The sequence below is a fragment of the Fringilla coelebs genome, assembly GCF_963513975.1.
Source record: "Fringilla coelebs genome assembly, chromosome: 1".
NCBI lineage: Eukaryota > Metazoa > Chordata > Aves > Passeriformes > Fringillidae > Fringilla > Fringilla coelebs.
In genome coordinates, this window is record NC_140028.1 from 14,216,236 (window position 1) to 14,234,130 (window position 17,895).

At 39.0% G+C, this 17,895-nt stretch overlaps 1 protein-coding gene across 2 annotated transcripts in view; it reads right to left on the reverse strand.

Annotated features, from left to right (window-relative positions):
- Positions 1-17,895, reverse strand: part of COL14A1 (collagen type XIV alpha 1 chain) — a 111,561-nt gene that overhangs the window by 62,075 nt on the left and 31,591 nt on the right. For both annotated transcript variants that reach the window (XM_084201510.1, XM_084201509.1), the window contains exons 6-15: positions 17,499-17,618; positions 15,979-16,143; positions 15,429-15,590; positions 13,953-14,101; positions 12,891-13,020; positions 8,510-8,655; positions 7,073-7,202; positions 3,080-3,219; positions 1,339-1,465; positions 247-386 (exon numbers count right to left, since the gene is read on the reverse strand). In XM_084201510.1, the coding sequence (XP_084057636.1) occupies positions 247-386; positions 1,339-1,465; positions 3,080-3,219; positions 7,073-7,202; positions 8,510-8,655; positions 12,891-13,020; positions 13,953-14,101; positions 15,429-15,590; positions 15,979-16,143; positions 17,499-17,618 (1,409 nt within the window). The remainder of the gene's footprint in view (positions 1-246; positions 387-1,338; positions 1,466-3,079; positions 3,220-7,072; positions 7,203-8,509; positions 8,656-12,890; positions 13,021-13,952; positions 14,102-15,428; positions 15,591-15,978; positions 16,144-17,498; positions 17,619-17,895) is intronic.

Sequence of the window (17,895 nt, forward strand, 5' to 3'; positions counted from 1 at the left end):
CTAGTTCTAAGGCTGTTGGCACATTACAGATTAGATTGACTATTCACAAAATACCTCTTCTTTCCTTACTTCCTCTTCAAAACAAAACTGAAACATTAGTTTGATTTTAGTTTAGAGAGCTTTGCAGTGGGGCAGATTTTTCTGTAAGTTAATTGGCCATATTTAATTAGCAAACATTGCTGCATAGTTGTCCTCAGAATGGAATTTTCCCTCCTTTTCACCCCTCAGGATTTCAAGGCAACTTACCTCCTCAGACTCCCCCCCATCCAAAGGAATCCATGCCAATCTGTAAAAAGCAATATCTGATGAGGTGGGCTTCCAGCTGACCCTGAAACTATCTGTTGATACTTCATCAATTTCCAGATGCTGGGGAGCTGGAAGTCTTTCTGGAAAATATTACACACAGGAAAAGCGAGAGTGAATTATGCTCTGACACTTCCATAGATGGCAACATCAGGCACACACCATTTTACTAGCAGTTTCTTAAAAGAGTATAACATGGGAGGTAGACACCAAAGGCACTACAGAATTCTTTGTCCACTTATTTGTTCTTAGAGAAGTAGTTCTGTAGTTCAAGGAAAGGAATAGACTCTTTATTCTAACTGGACAGGCCTCCTTGTCCTCTCTCCACTGAAGGAGCTGCATGCAACCCTAAGTCCATCTCCTTTGCTCAGAGCTCTGTGCACCAGGCTCTCTTCTTGTACCTCAAAGCCAAGTACCAGTCTGGGTCCTTTCTGTGTACATTCTGTGTACATTTCCATTTGCACTTTGCATGTGTCAAAATCTTTCTCTGTACATGTATATTCTCCCTTCCTCTTCCACCTCATCTTTCTCTTTCCTTCCTCCTTTCTCTTCCCATTGTTGTTGGAAAGTATAGATATGTGTCATCAGCCATTCATTTAATGCAGAACTACAGTTATGGAAATTGTAACTATGTTAAACTGCAGGAACTTTGAATTTTCTCCTTTTGATGTAGTCCCTCTGTATGTATATAAAGTTCTACCCCGCTAATGCCTGGATATTTCAGTGGTTAAATGTATGATTCAAAACTCATCACACTTCATCTGGAGATACAAATGCCATCACACTGAATAATGCTTCAAAAAGCTGTGGTGATGTTTTCATGATGTCAAGAGATTACTCATGTGAGTAAAGAGGCAACTGGCCCCATAGAAAGGGAGCAAGGAAGCCAAGAGCAGCAATGAAAATAACAGAAAGCATTCCATATATTTGAATTCACAGCCAGAGACCTTTGCTGTAATTAACCTTACTTTCCAGTACCATAAGAAAGTATAAAATTTCTTCTTGGAAAGCCTTCAGAAGTTCAGCAATACTTACTTGTGGTAAAGCTGCCAGTAAGTGGTTCAGATTGTCCCTCATCATACTGGGAGAAAAGAGCAACAGTATACTCTGTAAGGGGTGCCAAACTTTTCAGAGTATGGGTTGAAACACGACCAACTTCCACCTAGAGAAAGCATAATTTTCAGCAGATATTGACCATACAATACATTATCAGTGTGTTACATCCTTCTGGGTAATAATGATACAGAGGGAGAATGTCATGCAATTACTAGAGAAATTCAGTGAAACTATGAACAAGTATAAACTCGGGTCTATCAAAGCTGACAAAACCAGTTACAATAGAAAAATTACAAAAAATGAGGATTTTCCATTTATGGCAAACCATGAAAGAGGAGAATTCAGCCTTGGTAAGCCCAGCTGTTCAGGTAACATCAGCCCTGCATGGTCAGGAACCCAGAAGGGGAAGGAGCTTTTTGGGCTACTAAACCTAACCTCTTATCATGGACAATCACTGCATAAAACCCTTACGTTGAACATTTGTCAGGAGGAAGATGAGAGTTTTGTCTGGTCTCCCTCCAGGCTGCAGTTAAGTGACTTTGCCAGGGACATAAACTGTATAAACAGTTTTTACATCAAAGCTGTATAAACAGTTTATCAGTCCAACTATTCAGTGCCACATTAGCTCAGCACCACAGGGAAAATGCTACCAGTGCAGAGCAAACAAGAACATGCCACCTGTTCTTTGAACAAAGGAAAAGTGAACTGAATGTTCACTCACATTACAAAGTATACTACAATGAGCCTGAGATGTTCAAATACCATTGTCATCAGTACAGTCAGGCATATTATCTATATTAAGGGTAATCAATAGAAAGAGGTTTTAATTTAAATTATTTCTAATTTAAATTTTAAGGGACTTAGCAGAGAGAAAAGAAACAAAACATTGGATAGGTATGCTCCCCTCTAAAGCTGAGAGCAGTTTCTTCACGTTCAATACAAATATTCCACTTTACACAGATGAAAGGCCAGATATGTCCCAGAAGAAACATAATTACAGAAAACTGCCATTAAAGACTTCTTTTTCTTGAGGGCCAAGTTATCCATGACAACTTATTTCCTAAGGGACCTGGGCTGTTTTAATAATCAAATCCACTTACTGTAATTTTTTTAAACGTGCATTTTAAAAAAATTAATATTTCAGTATGAATCATTCCATCCCATTTTGCATTCTATCACAGAATTCATGCTGCTAAAAGGTATTATAAAGCATCCTTGGTAACAAGGCAGAAAAAAATATTGCAAATTATTAAATGTAAGAGTCTAAGTTAGAACATCTTGGTATTGCCTTAGCACTCTGTCTAAGCCCAATCCTGTTTCTAGAGAGTCTCAATAAATAATTAAAGCAATAAATTTTGAGAAAATGTGGTCTTTTTGAATGTGCTTGAGTCCATGATATGTCATCCATCAAAAGTTGTATTATCTGAACTGAATCAAGAAAAAATTCTTCCATACTTTACATTTAGTCCTGCTCCTAGCAAACCACTGTCCCCTGGTCTCCCTCAGTTTATGTGTCCCCAACTGCTCAGAGTACTCTCCCCCAGACATATGTACACCCAACATTAAGCAAACTCTTATTTACACCAAGTTTCAGAATTCTCTTGCAAATCTTTTTTTAGAGCTTGCATGGTAGCTTTTGTTTATAAACATTATCCCTTATAATTACAGAAGTTTGGGAGGGTTTGAGACTGGTTAAGGGAAAAGTGTTGCTAAAATTTACCTCATTGGTTTCGGTCCCGTCTGTTTTAACGTACATGATGCGATAGCCTTTTATGTTTTTGGAAGCAGGATCCCATGATAGCTTAGCACTGTTGTGTCCAACATCAGAAAATTTCAAGTTTGCTGGTGGACTTAAAGGCACTTGAAAAGAAAAGAGGTAAAACCATGAAAGTGATCCCAGGTTTCAGCTGTGAAATTTTTCATGTCTTAATGATAAATAGTATGTTTTCTGTTCAAAATTTTATATCATCAGTATTTCTATTCAAAGGCCTACATCAATGGAGCTAACAAAAGTACTTAAATGCAGGTAAAAGGGCTTAGCTCTTTACTGAAACAGAACCTCCAGATTTGCTAAATGCATCTCAACTGATACTGAAAAAGAAATAAGTAATGATATTGTTCACTGCAGATATCACAGCAAGATCTAGCCTACAGAACACTTGCAATAGATTTGGAGTTATATTTGTGAATTAATTTAAGCCAGCTAGTACTTCATCCTACACACATTTGGTTTTCATGTGTATCCCAGCAAAAATACTTCATGACAGTAGAATTTGGCCAAAAAACCTTCTGAATCCTAAAACACCTTGATATAAGGGAAAGTTTGTCCAAAAAGCATAACCAGCTGAGAAGATCTCCAAAGATGCTACTTTTTACTTCTGCCTACCCTTACTGTTAGGAAACCTTAGCTATTTCCCAACAACAATCCCAGTTGAAGTCTTACTTTTATTCTACATATTCCTTGACTGCCACGAGCTGAAGGAAAATGAGGTCATGCAAGAAACAGTCTCAGATTACATCCACTTCTCTGTCACACCACAGAAAGCATTTTGTGCTGTCTGTTACTCTCAGCAGTAGGTTCTGTGTAAGTCCAACATCTGCTACTTTCCTCTGAATGTTAAAACCTTTCTCCATCCATCCTGCCTTCACACACACACTCCTCACCAGTCCACGTGGACAGATAAATATCAGCACTTCAGAAGCTGCTTCCCCCACACAATAGCACCTGGGAAAAAGTAAAGATTTTAAAGGCCTCATATATTCTGTGAGATCTCTAGCCAGGCCATTTATCAATCCAGAATCTGCAACCAGGCTTAGGAATAGTGAAGTCAACTTGGCTCTGAGAAGAGAGAAGACGGGAACACACTGGAACTGTAGTAGATGGGTTTGCCACACATTCTGGCATTCAACATATTCCTGAGTCTGGTGAAGGGAGTATCATGCTCTAGCTTTCCTTTCTACTTTCTGTCAGTCATGAAATGCACTTCATTCCACCATCCAGGTCATACAACAAAATGAATGGGTCTCAGCTCCTTGCTCTTGGAACCAGCCTCCTGACAGCATTGCTCTCAACCACACAGGCAGTCCTGGTGCCAGACTTACGTGATATTTACAGCGAGTCCTGGATGAATCCCGGCCCCAGAATAAAACTACACCCTGGAATGAGCTTGCTGAGCATGTCTCTGTCTGGCACAGGGAAGGTTTTGCTGTCTTGGTTTCTCTAGCTGCTCAGAATGACCCCAAGATACATTAGAAAGTCTCTTCCCAGCCCAGCAGTCAAAGGAGTCAGAACTCTCCAGTTCTCGGTCTCAAGTTGTTTATTGTTTCTTATCTATAAAATTTTTTCTCCTGTCCTGCTGAGGTCTGCTCAGCAAGACAGTCAGAGGCACTCTGCCTCCCCCCAGGCGGTGTTATCTTTTTATACTAAAAACTACGTGTACAATATTTACAATTACTCTCCAATACCTATTATCTATGTTAGACAGTGAACTTCTACTCTAAGCCAATCTAAAAATGCTGACATCACAGCAGAAGATGGAGGCCAAAAAGAAGATGGAGAAAGGCTGGACATGCCCAGATTCCTCCATCTTGCCCCCTGAACCCTCATTCTAAAAACCCAAAAAATCTATTTTTCACCCCGTGATAAATTCACTATCATTCTACTTAAACTGTCATGGCTTGCAATTCTTTATATAAGGTTGGTAATTGGTTTTTCCAAGGGCTAAATCAAAGGCACAGGGGTCTTGGGCTCTGTGCCAAGATCTCTGAGGCCCCTGGGCAGGGGCTCAAGTCCTCCAGGGCAGCCAGAGGAATTTCCTGGGTTCTGACATTGCTACAGTAACCAAGATGATACAATGAGTTGAATATTATTTACTAAACACAGATTATTAGATAATGCACCTAATACTACAGCAAATTTGGCAGATCACTCTTCTGGCAGATATATGCTCCAGGAAGAAAAATAGGAAAAATACCAGGTAGCCTATTCATTAATTGTAAGCCAGAAATTATCACTCTGAAAGAAAAAACAACCAAACAAACAAAAAACCAAAACCAAACAAACAAACAAACAAAAAACCTGAAATAAACTTAGATCAGATTCTGGATGGATAAGACATTACTGTTAAACACCAACAATGTGGGACAGGCATGATCACCAGGATTTTTCTCCTTCCCAGATTGCCCCACTGCCTGATTCATGAAATCCTGCTAGCAGAGGGCTTATTTGAATAGCTGCATGACAGAATCCATCTTCTTTCAGTCCTATAGACCAGAGAGGGCTGCATTGTGTCAACCTAAAAAGAAATGAAGGTTGCAGAGAAGTGAGGGTTTCTTTTTTATTCTGGTCTAGTAGCAGCGGTAGTGACGATGGGCTGACTAGCACATGTTACAAGCTTCTGTGATCAGACAGTGGTCATGAAAGCTCAGCTCGTGCCAATGTATCTGGAATTTGTATGTGATCTTCCATCCAATGTGTTAGCCAGGTTTAGAGTTCTGCATTCTCCAAGATTCTCCATCTGGTATGAAGTGAATAGAAGCTGGCACAGTCAAAAACTACATAAATTACTGTTAAGGAGAAATGAACATCCAGTACTGGGTAGATATTGGCCAAAGGCCAGGGTGAAAGATACAGGCAGGGGGGGCTGGGCAAGATGAAAAATGAGGCATCAAGAGACAGAGAAAGGTAGGGAGGGATAAGGAACCAAAGATTTGATTCTCTTTGTTGGGAATCTTCCACACTCATTTCAAGTTGACAAACATGCCCAAGTTGCAGTAGTTTACTATTAGAACTTGTCTGTCCACAACTGTCCTCCTGGAGGAGACCCAGCAAACACCATTCCTAGAGCTTCTTCCACTATTGCTTGCTGACCTTACAAGGAATTGCTCTGGGGTTTATTTTCCCTAGTATTTGCATGCCTGAACTTCTCTCACTTATTAAAAGTAAGTCACTTTCACCCTGACCGGGTTAGTCATGCCAGGAGCACAAAATAAGAGGATTCACTCTCTCCCCTGCTGGGAGCAATAGAGATGTCACTGAATGCAGTCCCAGAAATGTCCCAGAAGCTCAATTACTTATTTTCAATTCCTTTGTCTTCCAAAGGCTGGAGCTATTTAGAGAGCTGACATACAGTGTGTGTAGTTTGCAAAGGACAGAATTTAGCTGGCAAAATTCTTGCAGCTATTAAAAACACACCATCTATCATGAGTGCACAGATGCTTTCCAGCCCTCCATTTACCAGATGTTAGGCAGCAGGGGTTGGACAGAAATCTTCCCTTTGCTTTTCTGTCTGTACTATTTCTGAGCCAGAGGAATCACTTTCTCCATATGAGCAGGCTCACACACACACACCTGGTTTTCCAGCTAGAGGAGGCTAAACAGAGCATGTTTCTGTTTTCACCACAATGGTCTACGTGGTGATCTTCATTCACCTTCAGCTAGTTCAGAAAACTGTCAGGAATTTAACCAAGATCAATGGGGGCATCCATAGCACCACCACCAATGAGAGAGACAAGTTCACAATCCTGTTGCAAAAAGAAGCTGGTTTGTAGAAATCCTCATTCTCTGTAAATTGAGTATCCACAGTGAGAAACTTACGTAAAGACCTCACCTGATTTCTGTTCAAATCAGAAAATCAGATGTTTGCTCTAATTTGAGCAAACACCATTCTGAAGTTTTGTTAACACTGAAGTGAATATAGATTGGGCTACCTACATGTAGTTTCTTGTCCTGTGAGGGGATCACTAGCTTCTTCTCCAAACATGGCATAAACTGTGACTGTATATTCTGTATTTGGCAACAGTCCATCCAGTTCAAGATCTGTTGAGGTCTCCCCAATTTTTATCTAAAAACACCATGAATCAAAAAAGATACATTATTTCTTAATTAGTTTATAATGAGGAATAACACCAGTTAAACACTTGAAATTAGATACATGATCAAATTTTCTGTTGAGCATTTGTCTGACACTGCCTGCAGTGCTTTGCCCAAGGTTTTGGGATTTTGCACAATAATTAAAACTTTCAAAAAGCCATAAGCCAACACACAGATAAAAGGGCTTTAAAAGTGACTAATCACATTAGCAATGGTAAAATATACCTCTCCAGAATGAGCAGCTACTAAGGCCTTTTCCCATCTGCCTTTTCATATTCCTACTCCCATCTACACTTTGGTTCATCTTCAGTAACAGATCTGAAAATCACATCACTCATTGGAGATGATTTCTATGCACACTGAGGCTCAGATTTGTTGTTATTTGTATAATTTTCCTTTTCCACCTATTTGTGGAATAATACACCCGCATTAATATGAACTGTGCTTATTTCTTTGGGGTAAATCTCAGTCCTAATGAAGCAGCCAGTTCTCAGGGAGGCCCCACTTTTAACAGAATTATGTGTTCAAAGGCACTGCTTTGGCAGTGAGCACAAGTCTGTGCTGGCTTTCAGCAGCTTCATGCCCCCTTCACAAGCTCACATGCCCCTGCATGCTTTATAGTGCTCTTGCTTGAACACTCATATTGTACATAACCTTAATTACACATATATAAACTTGAGAGTAGAAATTTATAAATCCTAGACCAGAAGTTCCATTGCTTTTACTATGTTAGTGACAGAACACTAGACTTTGCCTTGTGCCCCCTTCTTTTCCTTTGAAAGAATGTCTTCTAAAATCACTTTTGATGAAAGATGTTGCCTTTACATTTAAAGATAAAGGTTGAACAGAATGAAAAGGAAACCAATGACAGTTTTGTTTCAGACCTACAAATTTTAAAGGTCCTGATGAGAACAAAGACTAAACTTCATACTTTTCTGCTGGCACACTTAGGAAATATCTTAGTTTTACTCTATTTTTTTCTTTGAGTGTTGGTTCCATATGATGATACAATATCACTTCATATAAAATTTAAAAATAGTCACTTAAATTCAGTTAAATTTGTTGCATTTTTATGACAATGACATAGAAATACCCAACTGGCCTTTGCACTTTATTCACAGCCTGTGACACATACAGTACTTAATCAAGTCATGGAAAAAACCCCAAGTATTTGCTGATCACATTAGAGGGTAAAAAACACGTACTAGTTTGTTCTTTAAAAGACTGCTTTGTTTTGTTTTTATTAACTGCTATTCAAATGACAGCACAATACATCACCTCTTTCTCATCAGCTGCCAATCCTTCTGAGAGGGGAGCATAGAGGATCATGTACCCTGTGGCACCCGGGACCCCGTTCCACCTCACCCTCATGCTGCTCTGGGACACGTCGTACAGCTGCAGATCCGAGGCCATGGGCAAGGCAACTGCAGTGGAACAAGAGACAGACACTTCAGTTCTCTCACTTGAACAACCAGCTGTTCTTTAAACAGTTTGGTTTACCACAGGAAACACACAGGAATATAGCTGTCTCCAGGCATGGAAGTGCTGTCTGTATCCAACAAATGAGATCTAATTGGTGCATAAAAGAACTCAGAATCAGAGAAACAAGGAAATGCTAACCCAAGCCAATTCCAATGCCAGGGCAGATTTATGCCTCACAAAGCACTTCAGCACAGTTGCTATTAGGAATCAGTAGCAATTTTAAGGGGTGGCTCTTTCAGGGAGTAATTCCCAAACCAGAGTGTGGCTGTGACAGGCATGATGTACAATAGCCTAGAAAAACCCTGGATCAGCACACTGATCAAAATATTTTGGCTGTAAACTTCTGCCTGTTTAAGGCCTGGACTCTCCAAACTGGCCCCAAGGCCTGTAGCAGTGGGATTATGCAAATATGGGTAAGGTCATCCATTGCAAATCATGGCAAATGCTACCCTGGCGAGGGAGAATAAGAATAAGTTGAGTGAAATTCAAACAATATTAGGAGATTTACTTGGGGATTTAAGGCACTGATACCAGAAAATAGCACCAAGCTGGGTTTCCAAATGTTTCTTTGCATTTCTGTAACTCTTTAGAGTAGTATTTTGCTCTTTCCTGGTTGTCCTCACTTTATTCCTCTCACAGAATAACATCCCATGGCCTCTCCACTGCTGGTACACCACTGAAGAATCCAACCAAAATATTCAGGCATGAATATGGAGAGATATGAAGGAACTTTGATTTCTCCTTTGGAATTTATACATTGAGAATAGTCCCCAAAATGACTGAATGGTCTGAAAGAATAGAAGGCAATTGCTAACTGATACAAAACCTTTCCTGTTTGAAATTCTGAAGAATCTGATCTGCACACAAGTATTCAGGAACAAATTCTAATTTCAGTCACAGAGCTCCTCTGGACTCCTTGTCCAAGCAAAAGCTGCACCCTGTCAAGCTGGTGTCTCCAAGTACATCTCTTACATTATGTTCAAGAAGCTCTAACAGAGCTCTAACAGAACCATGGCAGCCTCATCCTTTCTTGTTCATTGAGGCTGTTCACTCAGGAGTCATTCATGTCTGTAAACAGTGGCAAAACTTCAACTTTCTCTTGAGTTTCCACTTCCAGGTTACCCCACCTACCCCCTTCAAACCTTTTTCAACCTACCTCCATCATGTTTAAACCCTTGTTCTTCAATTGACTGATGCTCCCATGAATTCTCACAATTTTTCTAATTACAGGGAGAAACTATCCATGAACATTTTCAAATGTACTTCAGTCTCCTTGCTCAGAGCTCCACTCACACTTCTGATACCCACAGCAAGAAACTACATGTTGAGATGTCCTGAAGCCACCTTGCACCACATTGTCTCATTCCTATTCAAACTGCCCCAGGGTCATAGAGTATCCATCACCTGTTCTTCCCCTTACTTTAATTCTTAAAAAAATGATAGGAAAAGTGTCCTCCAACTGCAACTTCTGACTTGCATTTTCACTCTCAACAGGAACCAGTAGATACTCCAACAATATATATTAAACCTGACAAGAGGCGACTGGAAATAAAATGTGGTGTTTTCTGGTGGAATTTTCAGCCAAAGAATCTCAAATATAAATATCGAGTAGATAATGCTGGTTTGCATTTTGGACAGTTACCAGACTATCTTAATATTCAGGTAACATAGGGATAAATTAAACCAACTAAAACCAGCTGGAATAAACTAAACCAGCTGGAATAAACTAAACCAGTTAATAACATATTTTTAGCAAATTAATATGTGAATAAATTTCATATTTATTTCAATTTAAAAGTGACTATGAAATCACAAAACTTTCTACTTATTCCTACATTATGCATCTTCTGTTTAGATTTCACATACCTATAAACTATTTTCAATGTTCTAGATAAACAAATGCAATTGGTGACTATTTTAATCAGTATCTCTCACACAGGCAGGAATGTAAACTAGAATTTTCCATAATTTTCCATTAGAATAGTAAAAAAAAAATACTTTAAAATTGCAGGTATTTTTAGCATGTGGAGTGATTAACACTTGCACATGTCAGACTATTACTTCCAACACACTATCAAAGACAGCTGTATAAAACACTTGATGCTGCATGACCTTAGGGTGTGATCTGATCAGATCTCTGAAAGGCAGCAGGGCTGGGCTCTGTCAGAACTTGACTGGGTGACTTCAAAGGAATACCAGGGGCAATACAGAACAATCCTGTTGGCTCAGTATATGACTGTTCTCTAAGCTTCAATAAATTAAACAGGTCCTAACAGTGCCTCATGGGGTGAAACATGGCAGGAGATGACATTTTGGAGGACTGAGACTAAAATAAAAGTCTAAAATAATTTTATATGATTCTATTTTGTTTTCAGATTGAGAAGATTAGCCCTGACACAGAATCAAAGAACCACTGAGGATGAAAGGCATCTCTTGAGGTCAGCTGGGCTAATTAACTTCCCTGTTCAGTCAGGTTCAGATAAAGCAAGTTGTTTAGAGTCTTGTCCAGTTGGGCTCGAAATGTCTCCAGAGATCAGACTTCACAACTTCTCTGGACAACTTATTCCAGTGTTTGACCACCATTACAATAAAACTGTCTCTTCTCCCGTTCGAATTTAATTTCATGGGCTTTTAATTTGTGCCCATTGGCTCTTGTCCTGCTAGTAAGCACCACTGAGAAAAGTCTGGCTCACTCCTCTTCTCCACTTCCTCACATCATGGATTTGATGCATTAACAAGATCACCTGAGCCTTCTCTTCTCCAGGCTGAGCAGTCCAAGTTGTCTCAGACTCTTAGGAAAGATGTGCCAAGCCCTTAATCATCTTTACAGCCCTTCACCGAAGTCACTACAGTAAGTTCACATCTCTCTTTTGTTGGGAGAACCCAGCACAAGACCAGGCATCCTGGTGTGGCCTCATCAGTGCTGAGCAGAGGACAAGAATCATCAGCTCCCTAAATCTGCTGGTAACCATTTTCTAATGCAATCCAGAAGGCTCTTGGCCTTCTTTGTGACAAGGGTGCTCTGCTGGTTCACAGCCAGTTTGTTGCTTACCAGGACCCCCCAGGTCCTTCTCTGCAGAGCTCCCTTCCAGCTGGGCACCCTCAATGTGTAGTGACACATGGGGCTGGCACTCACAAGGGTCAGGACTCTGCACTTCCCTTTTTTAAAATGCATAAGGTTAAACTTGTTTTCCTCTTCACATTGCTTGCCAGATTCAGCTCCAGATTGGTCTTTACTTTTCTAAACTTACCCCTGCTTTATACTTCTCCTGGGTCATTTGTCTCTTCTTATACATCACTCATACACATTTCTTTTTGATGTCTGAGTTCTCTTACAAGCTTCTTGATTATCCATGCAAGCCTCCAGCCAGCTGCTTACCAACTGGCCAGCAGGGACCTTTCCTGAGCTTGTAGGATGTGATCTCCTCCTCATTTCTATGTATGACCTGCAGCAGAGCACTGGCTCCCTGATCACTTGGGTCAGGAAGGTGGTAAAGCACTATAGAAATCCTATCATTTTCTTGAGCCCTGCTGCTCTGTTCTTTCAGCACATATCAGCTATTGATATACCACATAAGGACTTCTTGTCTCCTAGTCTGAACTATAAATATACTCTTTACTTCCATTCCTAATATTTTTACATTTACTAAAAAACCCCTATACTTCGTATACAAATCCACTAAACTGTAAATGTATTAAGTCTTACAATATCCCAAGGCATCATTTTACAGACAGAAAATAATTAATAAACTGAGAAAGAAACTTACAGAGTTACCTTGCAATCTTTGGCACTGGTGGGAATCACATGCAGGTTTCCCAGGTCCCATCTAAATCTCCACTCATCAGATCATCTCCAGCTACAAATCTAGTTTGTAAAATTTGGCTCCACACCCAAAACATAGGAATGTTCTAATTTAGGGTTCAATACAACCGACTTCAAAGTTCAGCCCAGAGACAAAACCTTTCTCAGTCTTTAAATATCCACAGAGCATTTGGACTTAGCAAGTTAGCCCAGAATTATTAAAACAAAATTTAATTTAGGGCAAATGCACTAAAATAAGGTAAATTGAAAAAGACTCCCTTCTGTGTTTATTTCTCACAAAGACTAATGCCTGCACAGTCTGACTAATCATATCTGACTAGTCAAATCTGCACCCAGCACACCAAGGATACCCACGTGTGGTTTCCGTCCCACGGAGGCCCTCACTGGCAGCATTGGAGTAGATAGCAAATACAGCTATCTGGTACTCAGTTAAAGACATCAGGTTTTTCAGAACTGCTGTTGATTCACTTCCATCTACCACGACCTGTTTCAAAGAAAATTTAACTAAATATGCATAAAGCAAACAAACTATATTACCATAAAAATCAATCAATTCCTCTTCCAGGCAATTTTTACGCTGTACTAAGGTTCAGTTCATGCTGCATGTATATACAGTAAAGTGTCTGAAAGAACAGCAACCATATGCATAGTCAAAATGCTTATCTGATATAAATAGCCATTCAGGACAAAGGAAGAGCTTAGCTGAATAAAGTGTATGGGACACAGTTTAAGAATGCAGACATGGCACTTTTTGATAAAATATCATGATAAATATTCCTTTACTACACACATAAAGAGTACTTCAAAATTCCATCAATACATATCTCTCCTAAGCTAGCTTCTAGTGCAAAAGGAAACAAAGTATAACCTTAGTTAAGTCCTTTTGCTCTTCTATGTTTCCATTCAATTTGATAAGTTGTCAGCTGGAATCAAAAGCTTGTTCCACTGCAATTTTTCCATCTCCAAAATGTTGAAGTCCCATCCAAACAAACAATTCTCTCCAAATTTTTAATGGCCAATTGTAGATGTCCCAAAATATACAATCTTCTTTTTATGAATATCTTTTTCTTATAATTTACCATCACCTCCTACCTCTTCTATTCTTGTAAACAGGTTGGTGCAGGGAGTGTCACTACAGTTGTTTCAAGTAACAATATGTGGTAAGAAAAAATGCAGGCACTTCACCCCACCCCCTACAAGTAATTATTATTATAGCATTTAATTTACTTTAAATTGTTTGACAGACATGTAGCCTGGCTACTACCTAACTTTTGTGACCATCCAGTGTGACCAACCTCCTTTCTGGAGCTCTCAGGGGGAATTTCAGGGTGCATTTATAAGAGGGCCACAGATTTCCTGTCTGGTTAGTTGCCCCTCCTGCATTAAAAACTTCTGGGCATCTTTTCCTCCTCTTACCTCTTCTGGCTGTCCTCCTCGAGTGGGGTAGTACACCACCCTGTACTTTTCCACTTTGCCTGGTGCATGGGCCCAGCTGACCCGGAAGCCTCTTGCTGTCACCTCCGATGTGACCAAATCTGAGGGAGTCCCAAGAGAAGCAATTGTTCCTAGGTTGGAGACAACACAAATTTTTATTCCCTTCTGCATAAAAACTGCTTCGTTTGTTATATATCCTGAATCTCTAAATATTGTTCCTCATCAGAAAATCAAATAATTGGCTACTGCACACTTATTTAAGTTATTTTCAATGGAAACAAAGAAGTAATAATGAGTACTGCACAAAGAGTTTCTCTGGGACTAAACCTCCCTGGTCTTTCATAAACCTTTATATGAAAAGGACAAAAATACAATACTAAGCCTTCCTGAGCTTCTTCCCATCACTATTTCCAGACCATTCTGCTAGGTTTTTTTTCAGGCTGCTTTCCTCCCAGACATTAAAAACATACAAGTACATATACAGCTGTGATCTCCTGTGCTCCTCAGCAGGTTGGAAACTGATACTGCCTGTCAGCCTGCTGAAGAGACACAGTCAATGGTGATTTTCTCTGGCAATCATTTTCCACAAAGATGTCTCATCTATCCACAGTTTTTCCATTTTCTTCTGCTCAAGAGAACCTTCCTTATTGATATAGATTACATATATCTATATGTTATATTGAATATATGTATTATATTCAATGTGTGTGTGTGTATATATATGGAATCTATAATATTCCATATATATTATGAGAGAGAGAGAATAACTCAGCATTTCTGTGCTATTAAGGAATCACAAACCTATAAATAGAAACAAAATCCACTGAAACCTTTCAGAAAGAAAGGCCTCAGGTAGAACTGTATTTCTGGCAAATTGCAACATTTTTTCACAGCCATTTCTTTTCTTCAGAAAAGACAAAATAATTGTAGTTAGAGGAGGTTTTTTTCATATAAGAACAATTTTCTTTGCTGCCATCTTTTCTTGTGAGCCAAAATATATGTTTTGCGTATTAAATAAGAAAGAGGAGGCAGAAACTAATCTAAATAGTCAAAACTCCTGAGTACTTATGAGACAGAAAAAACATTAAGTTAACAGATGGAAAGCACAGCACGAACACAGCAATTCCATGTGCAGCTGTTAAACTAATTCACCCCCAAAACTCTGTATTACAGAAAGATTTCCCTACTCGCCACTTGGCAATACTTACAGCAGAATGAATGTGCTTTTTTTTTTGTACTATCAAATACCATAATATTTACCTCTACTAAAAACAGAGAGCAAAAGATCAGAGATATCTAAGCAGGAATAAAACATAGCTAGGAAGATAATTTCCCTGACAGCAAAAGCAAAAGAATATATAGCATGAGTCTAGTGCCAAAAGCCAGCTTAGAACTGCAGGTATTTGAGTTGCAGCTCTAAGTTCATCATAAGTTACATTAAATTTTGTTTCTGTTTACCTTTGATTTCCTTTTCCTGTTCCTCTACTCGTGAGCACACTGTTCTGGTAAGACCTTCCACGATGGTATGCATGAAGTTAAAGTCAGCCACGTTGTAGACATGTGTGCTATCAGGCTCAGAGGCAATCTCTTTGAGTTCATTTATATCTGCATTCTTTACACCTTTTATTGGAAAGGAAAATAAAGAAAATATTTGCAACGAAAAAGAAAAAATCTTGTATACACAGAGATTGATAAAAAACGAATAATTTAAAACTCTGTTTTAATGACCAATCACAAAGTGCTCTGTTTTTAAGATGTCAATACAATTTCTGCCAGTGTAAGTGGCATCTTTTCAGCTGTCTCATGAAAATGTAGCATCCAAGTATACTGCTAAATTCCAGTTATAACAGCAATGTTATAAGCAATTCTTATAAAAGACACAAATGAATGATGATATGATTAATGATGAATGCAGGCAGAAAAGAACATTTCCTTAGTACAGCCAGCAACAGATACAAACACACCAGAGTACAATGGGACATGTACATGGCTGTGGCAGAATACACACCAATAGCAAACAGCTCAATGCCAGCATCTCGTAGGTTTTTAGCAGGAGGGATAACATCATCTTGGGACTTCCCATCGGTAATCAGTATCCCAATTTTAGATACCCCAGGTCTTGCACCTGCTTCAGGCTTAAAACTGTTTTCCAAAATGTAAGTTAAGGCGAGACCTAAAAAAGAAAACATTTTAAAAGACTTTCACAGATGAAAACATCCATTAGCTTTGCCAATATCACAGTGTTTGTTTTTCTACTCAATGTAAAAATTCTGATGAAGAATAAGCATAAAAGAAGAATTTATTTACTGAAAAATTAAATTCCAACAGCAGCCTAAATCACAGAGAAGCTGAAATTTATTTTTAGCAGTCTTTTGATCAATCAATATATTTTAAATATTGATTGATTGATTGATGGCTATGAAAACCTAAATTGATATTTCTGCAAATGCGTCATCTTTTTTTTCTTACTCTACCAAGTTCTACCAAGTTAGAACAGGAAGTTCCCTCTCCTTCTATCTATATTGCTTATATGAAAGCACATGCTCTGGATAGCTTAGTAAATCTTCATGCTACATATAATCTTACTTTTGTTTGTTTTTTTATTTTCTTCCCAACTTACAAGCTGAAAAAAAAAGCTTTATTTACTCTTCGGGAAAATCTGATTTTAATAAATGTTAATTATTTAAAAGGAAAGAAGAACAACAGGTCCAGGACAAACTTACACACACCATGAGATCTTATCTGAAAACTCTTTTAAATCTTGCGCAGCTAATGTTTCTAACTCATTTTCGTCTAAAATCCATATAAAATAATCATGATAATTTACTACTTCCTACCACCCAGTAATCTCCTGCCTAGAATGATACTAGAGTTTTCTGTCCTTTGTCCCACTGCAATCACTCCTACCAAAATAAAGACTGCTGCTTATTGTTTCTTCTGCTCCTTACTCGCCATGGGGAAAAAAAAAAAGCAACAATTTACTTAAAGCCATGTCTGGGTCTTTGGGTATCATTCCAACATTACTAACTGCTGCTTTGATGACACTGGAATTGTATTCAGAGACTGCACTTTTTTCCAGATTGTCAGGCATCTCCCCTTTATCCATCACTAAGTGTCTCTGAGGCTTCAGTGCTTTAACTACTAAAAGGTCAATGGAAACCTAAAAGCCCTGGGTGGTCATTTGTAAAGTTAATATTACCAGTTGTCAAACAACATTCTTTCCTTCTCCAGAATAAAGCTCTGTGCATGAACATTATAAATGGATTTTGCATTTCCCTCCCAGCAGGCAAAAGATTTTCCTGCCAGCACAGAGAGTTAGGTAACTTTGTTTTATGAGACCCTGTCCTGATTCCCAGTGAAGCCAATGGACAAGTGCTTCAGAAAAGGCTTAAATAACCCTGGAAAAAGCCCTTGGCAAGTTGCAAAACCCCTATCCTTTCTACCCTTCAAAACCAGCACTGGCACTTCTTGAGCTGTGCAGCAGAATATGTTTTTAATAAAAGGCAAGAGCCAAAGCATCCACTGTACCTGTCAATGTATTCCCTCCCTTATAGGGCAGATTCCGGACTGCATCCAGAACAGCTTCCTTTGTGCCATAGGCGTTCAAGTGCCACTCAATTCGGGGATCCCCGCTGTACTGTGCGAGACCTAAAGAACCAGAAATGAAGGTAATCCATCAGAAGATAAAACAGGTTTTTTCAAGTATATAGACTTTATGTACTTGGTTTCCAGTACCTTACCAATTAGCTTAATGCAAGTAGCTTTGCTACCATACTAGAAAAACTGCATTGGTTGACAACAAAAAGTAGCATGAAGCTGCTCTAGGTGACAACCCCTCAATTAACTTTCAAGGCCTTTTACTCAAGCGCTAACTGAATGAAAAGCAAAGAAATACAAAACTTTTTCAGAGTTATCAGCATTGCAA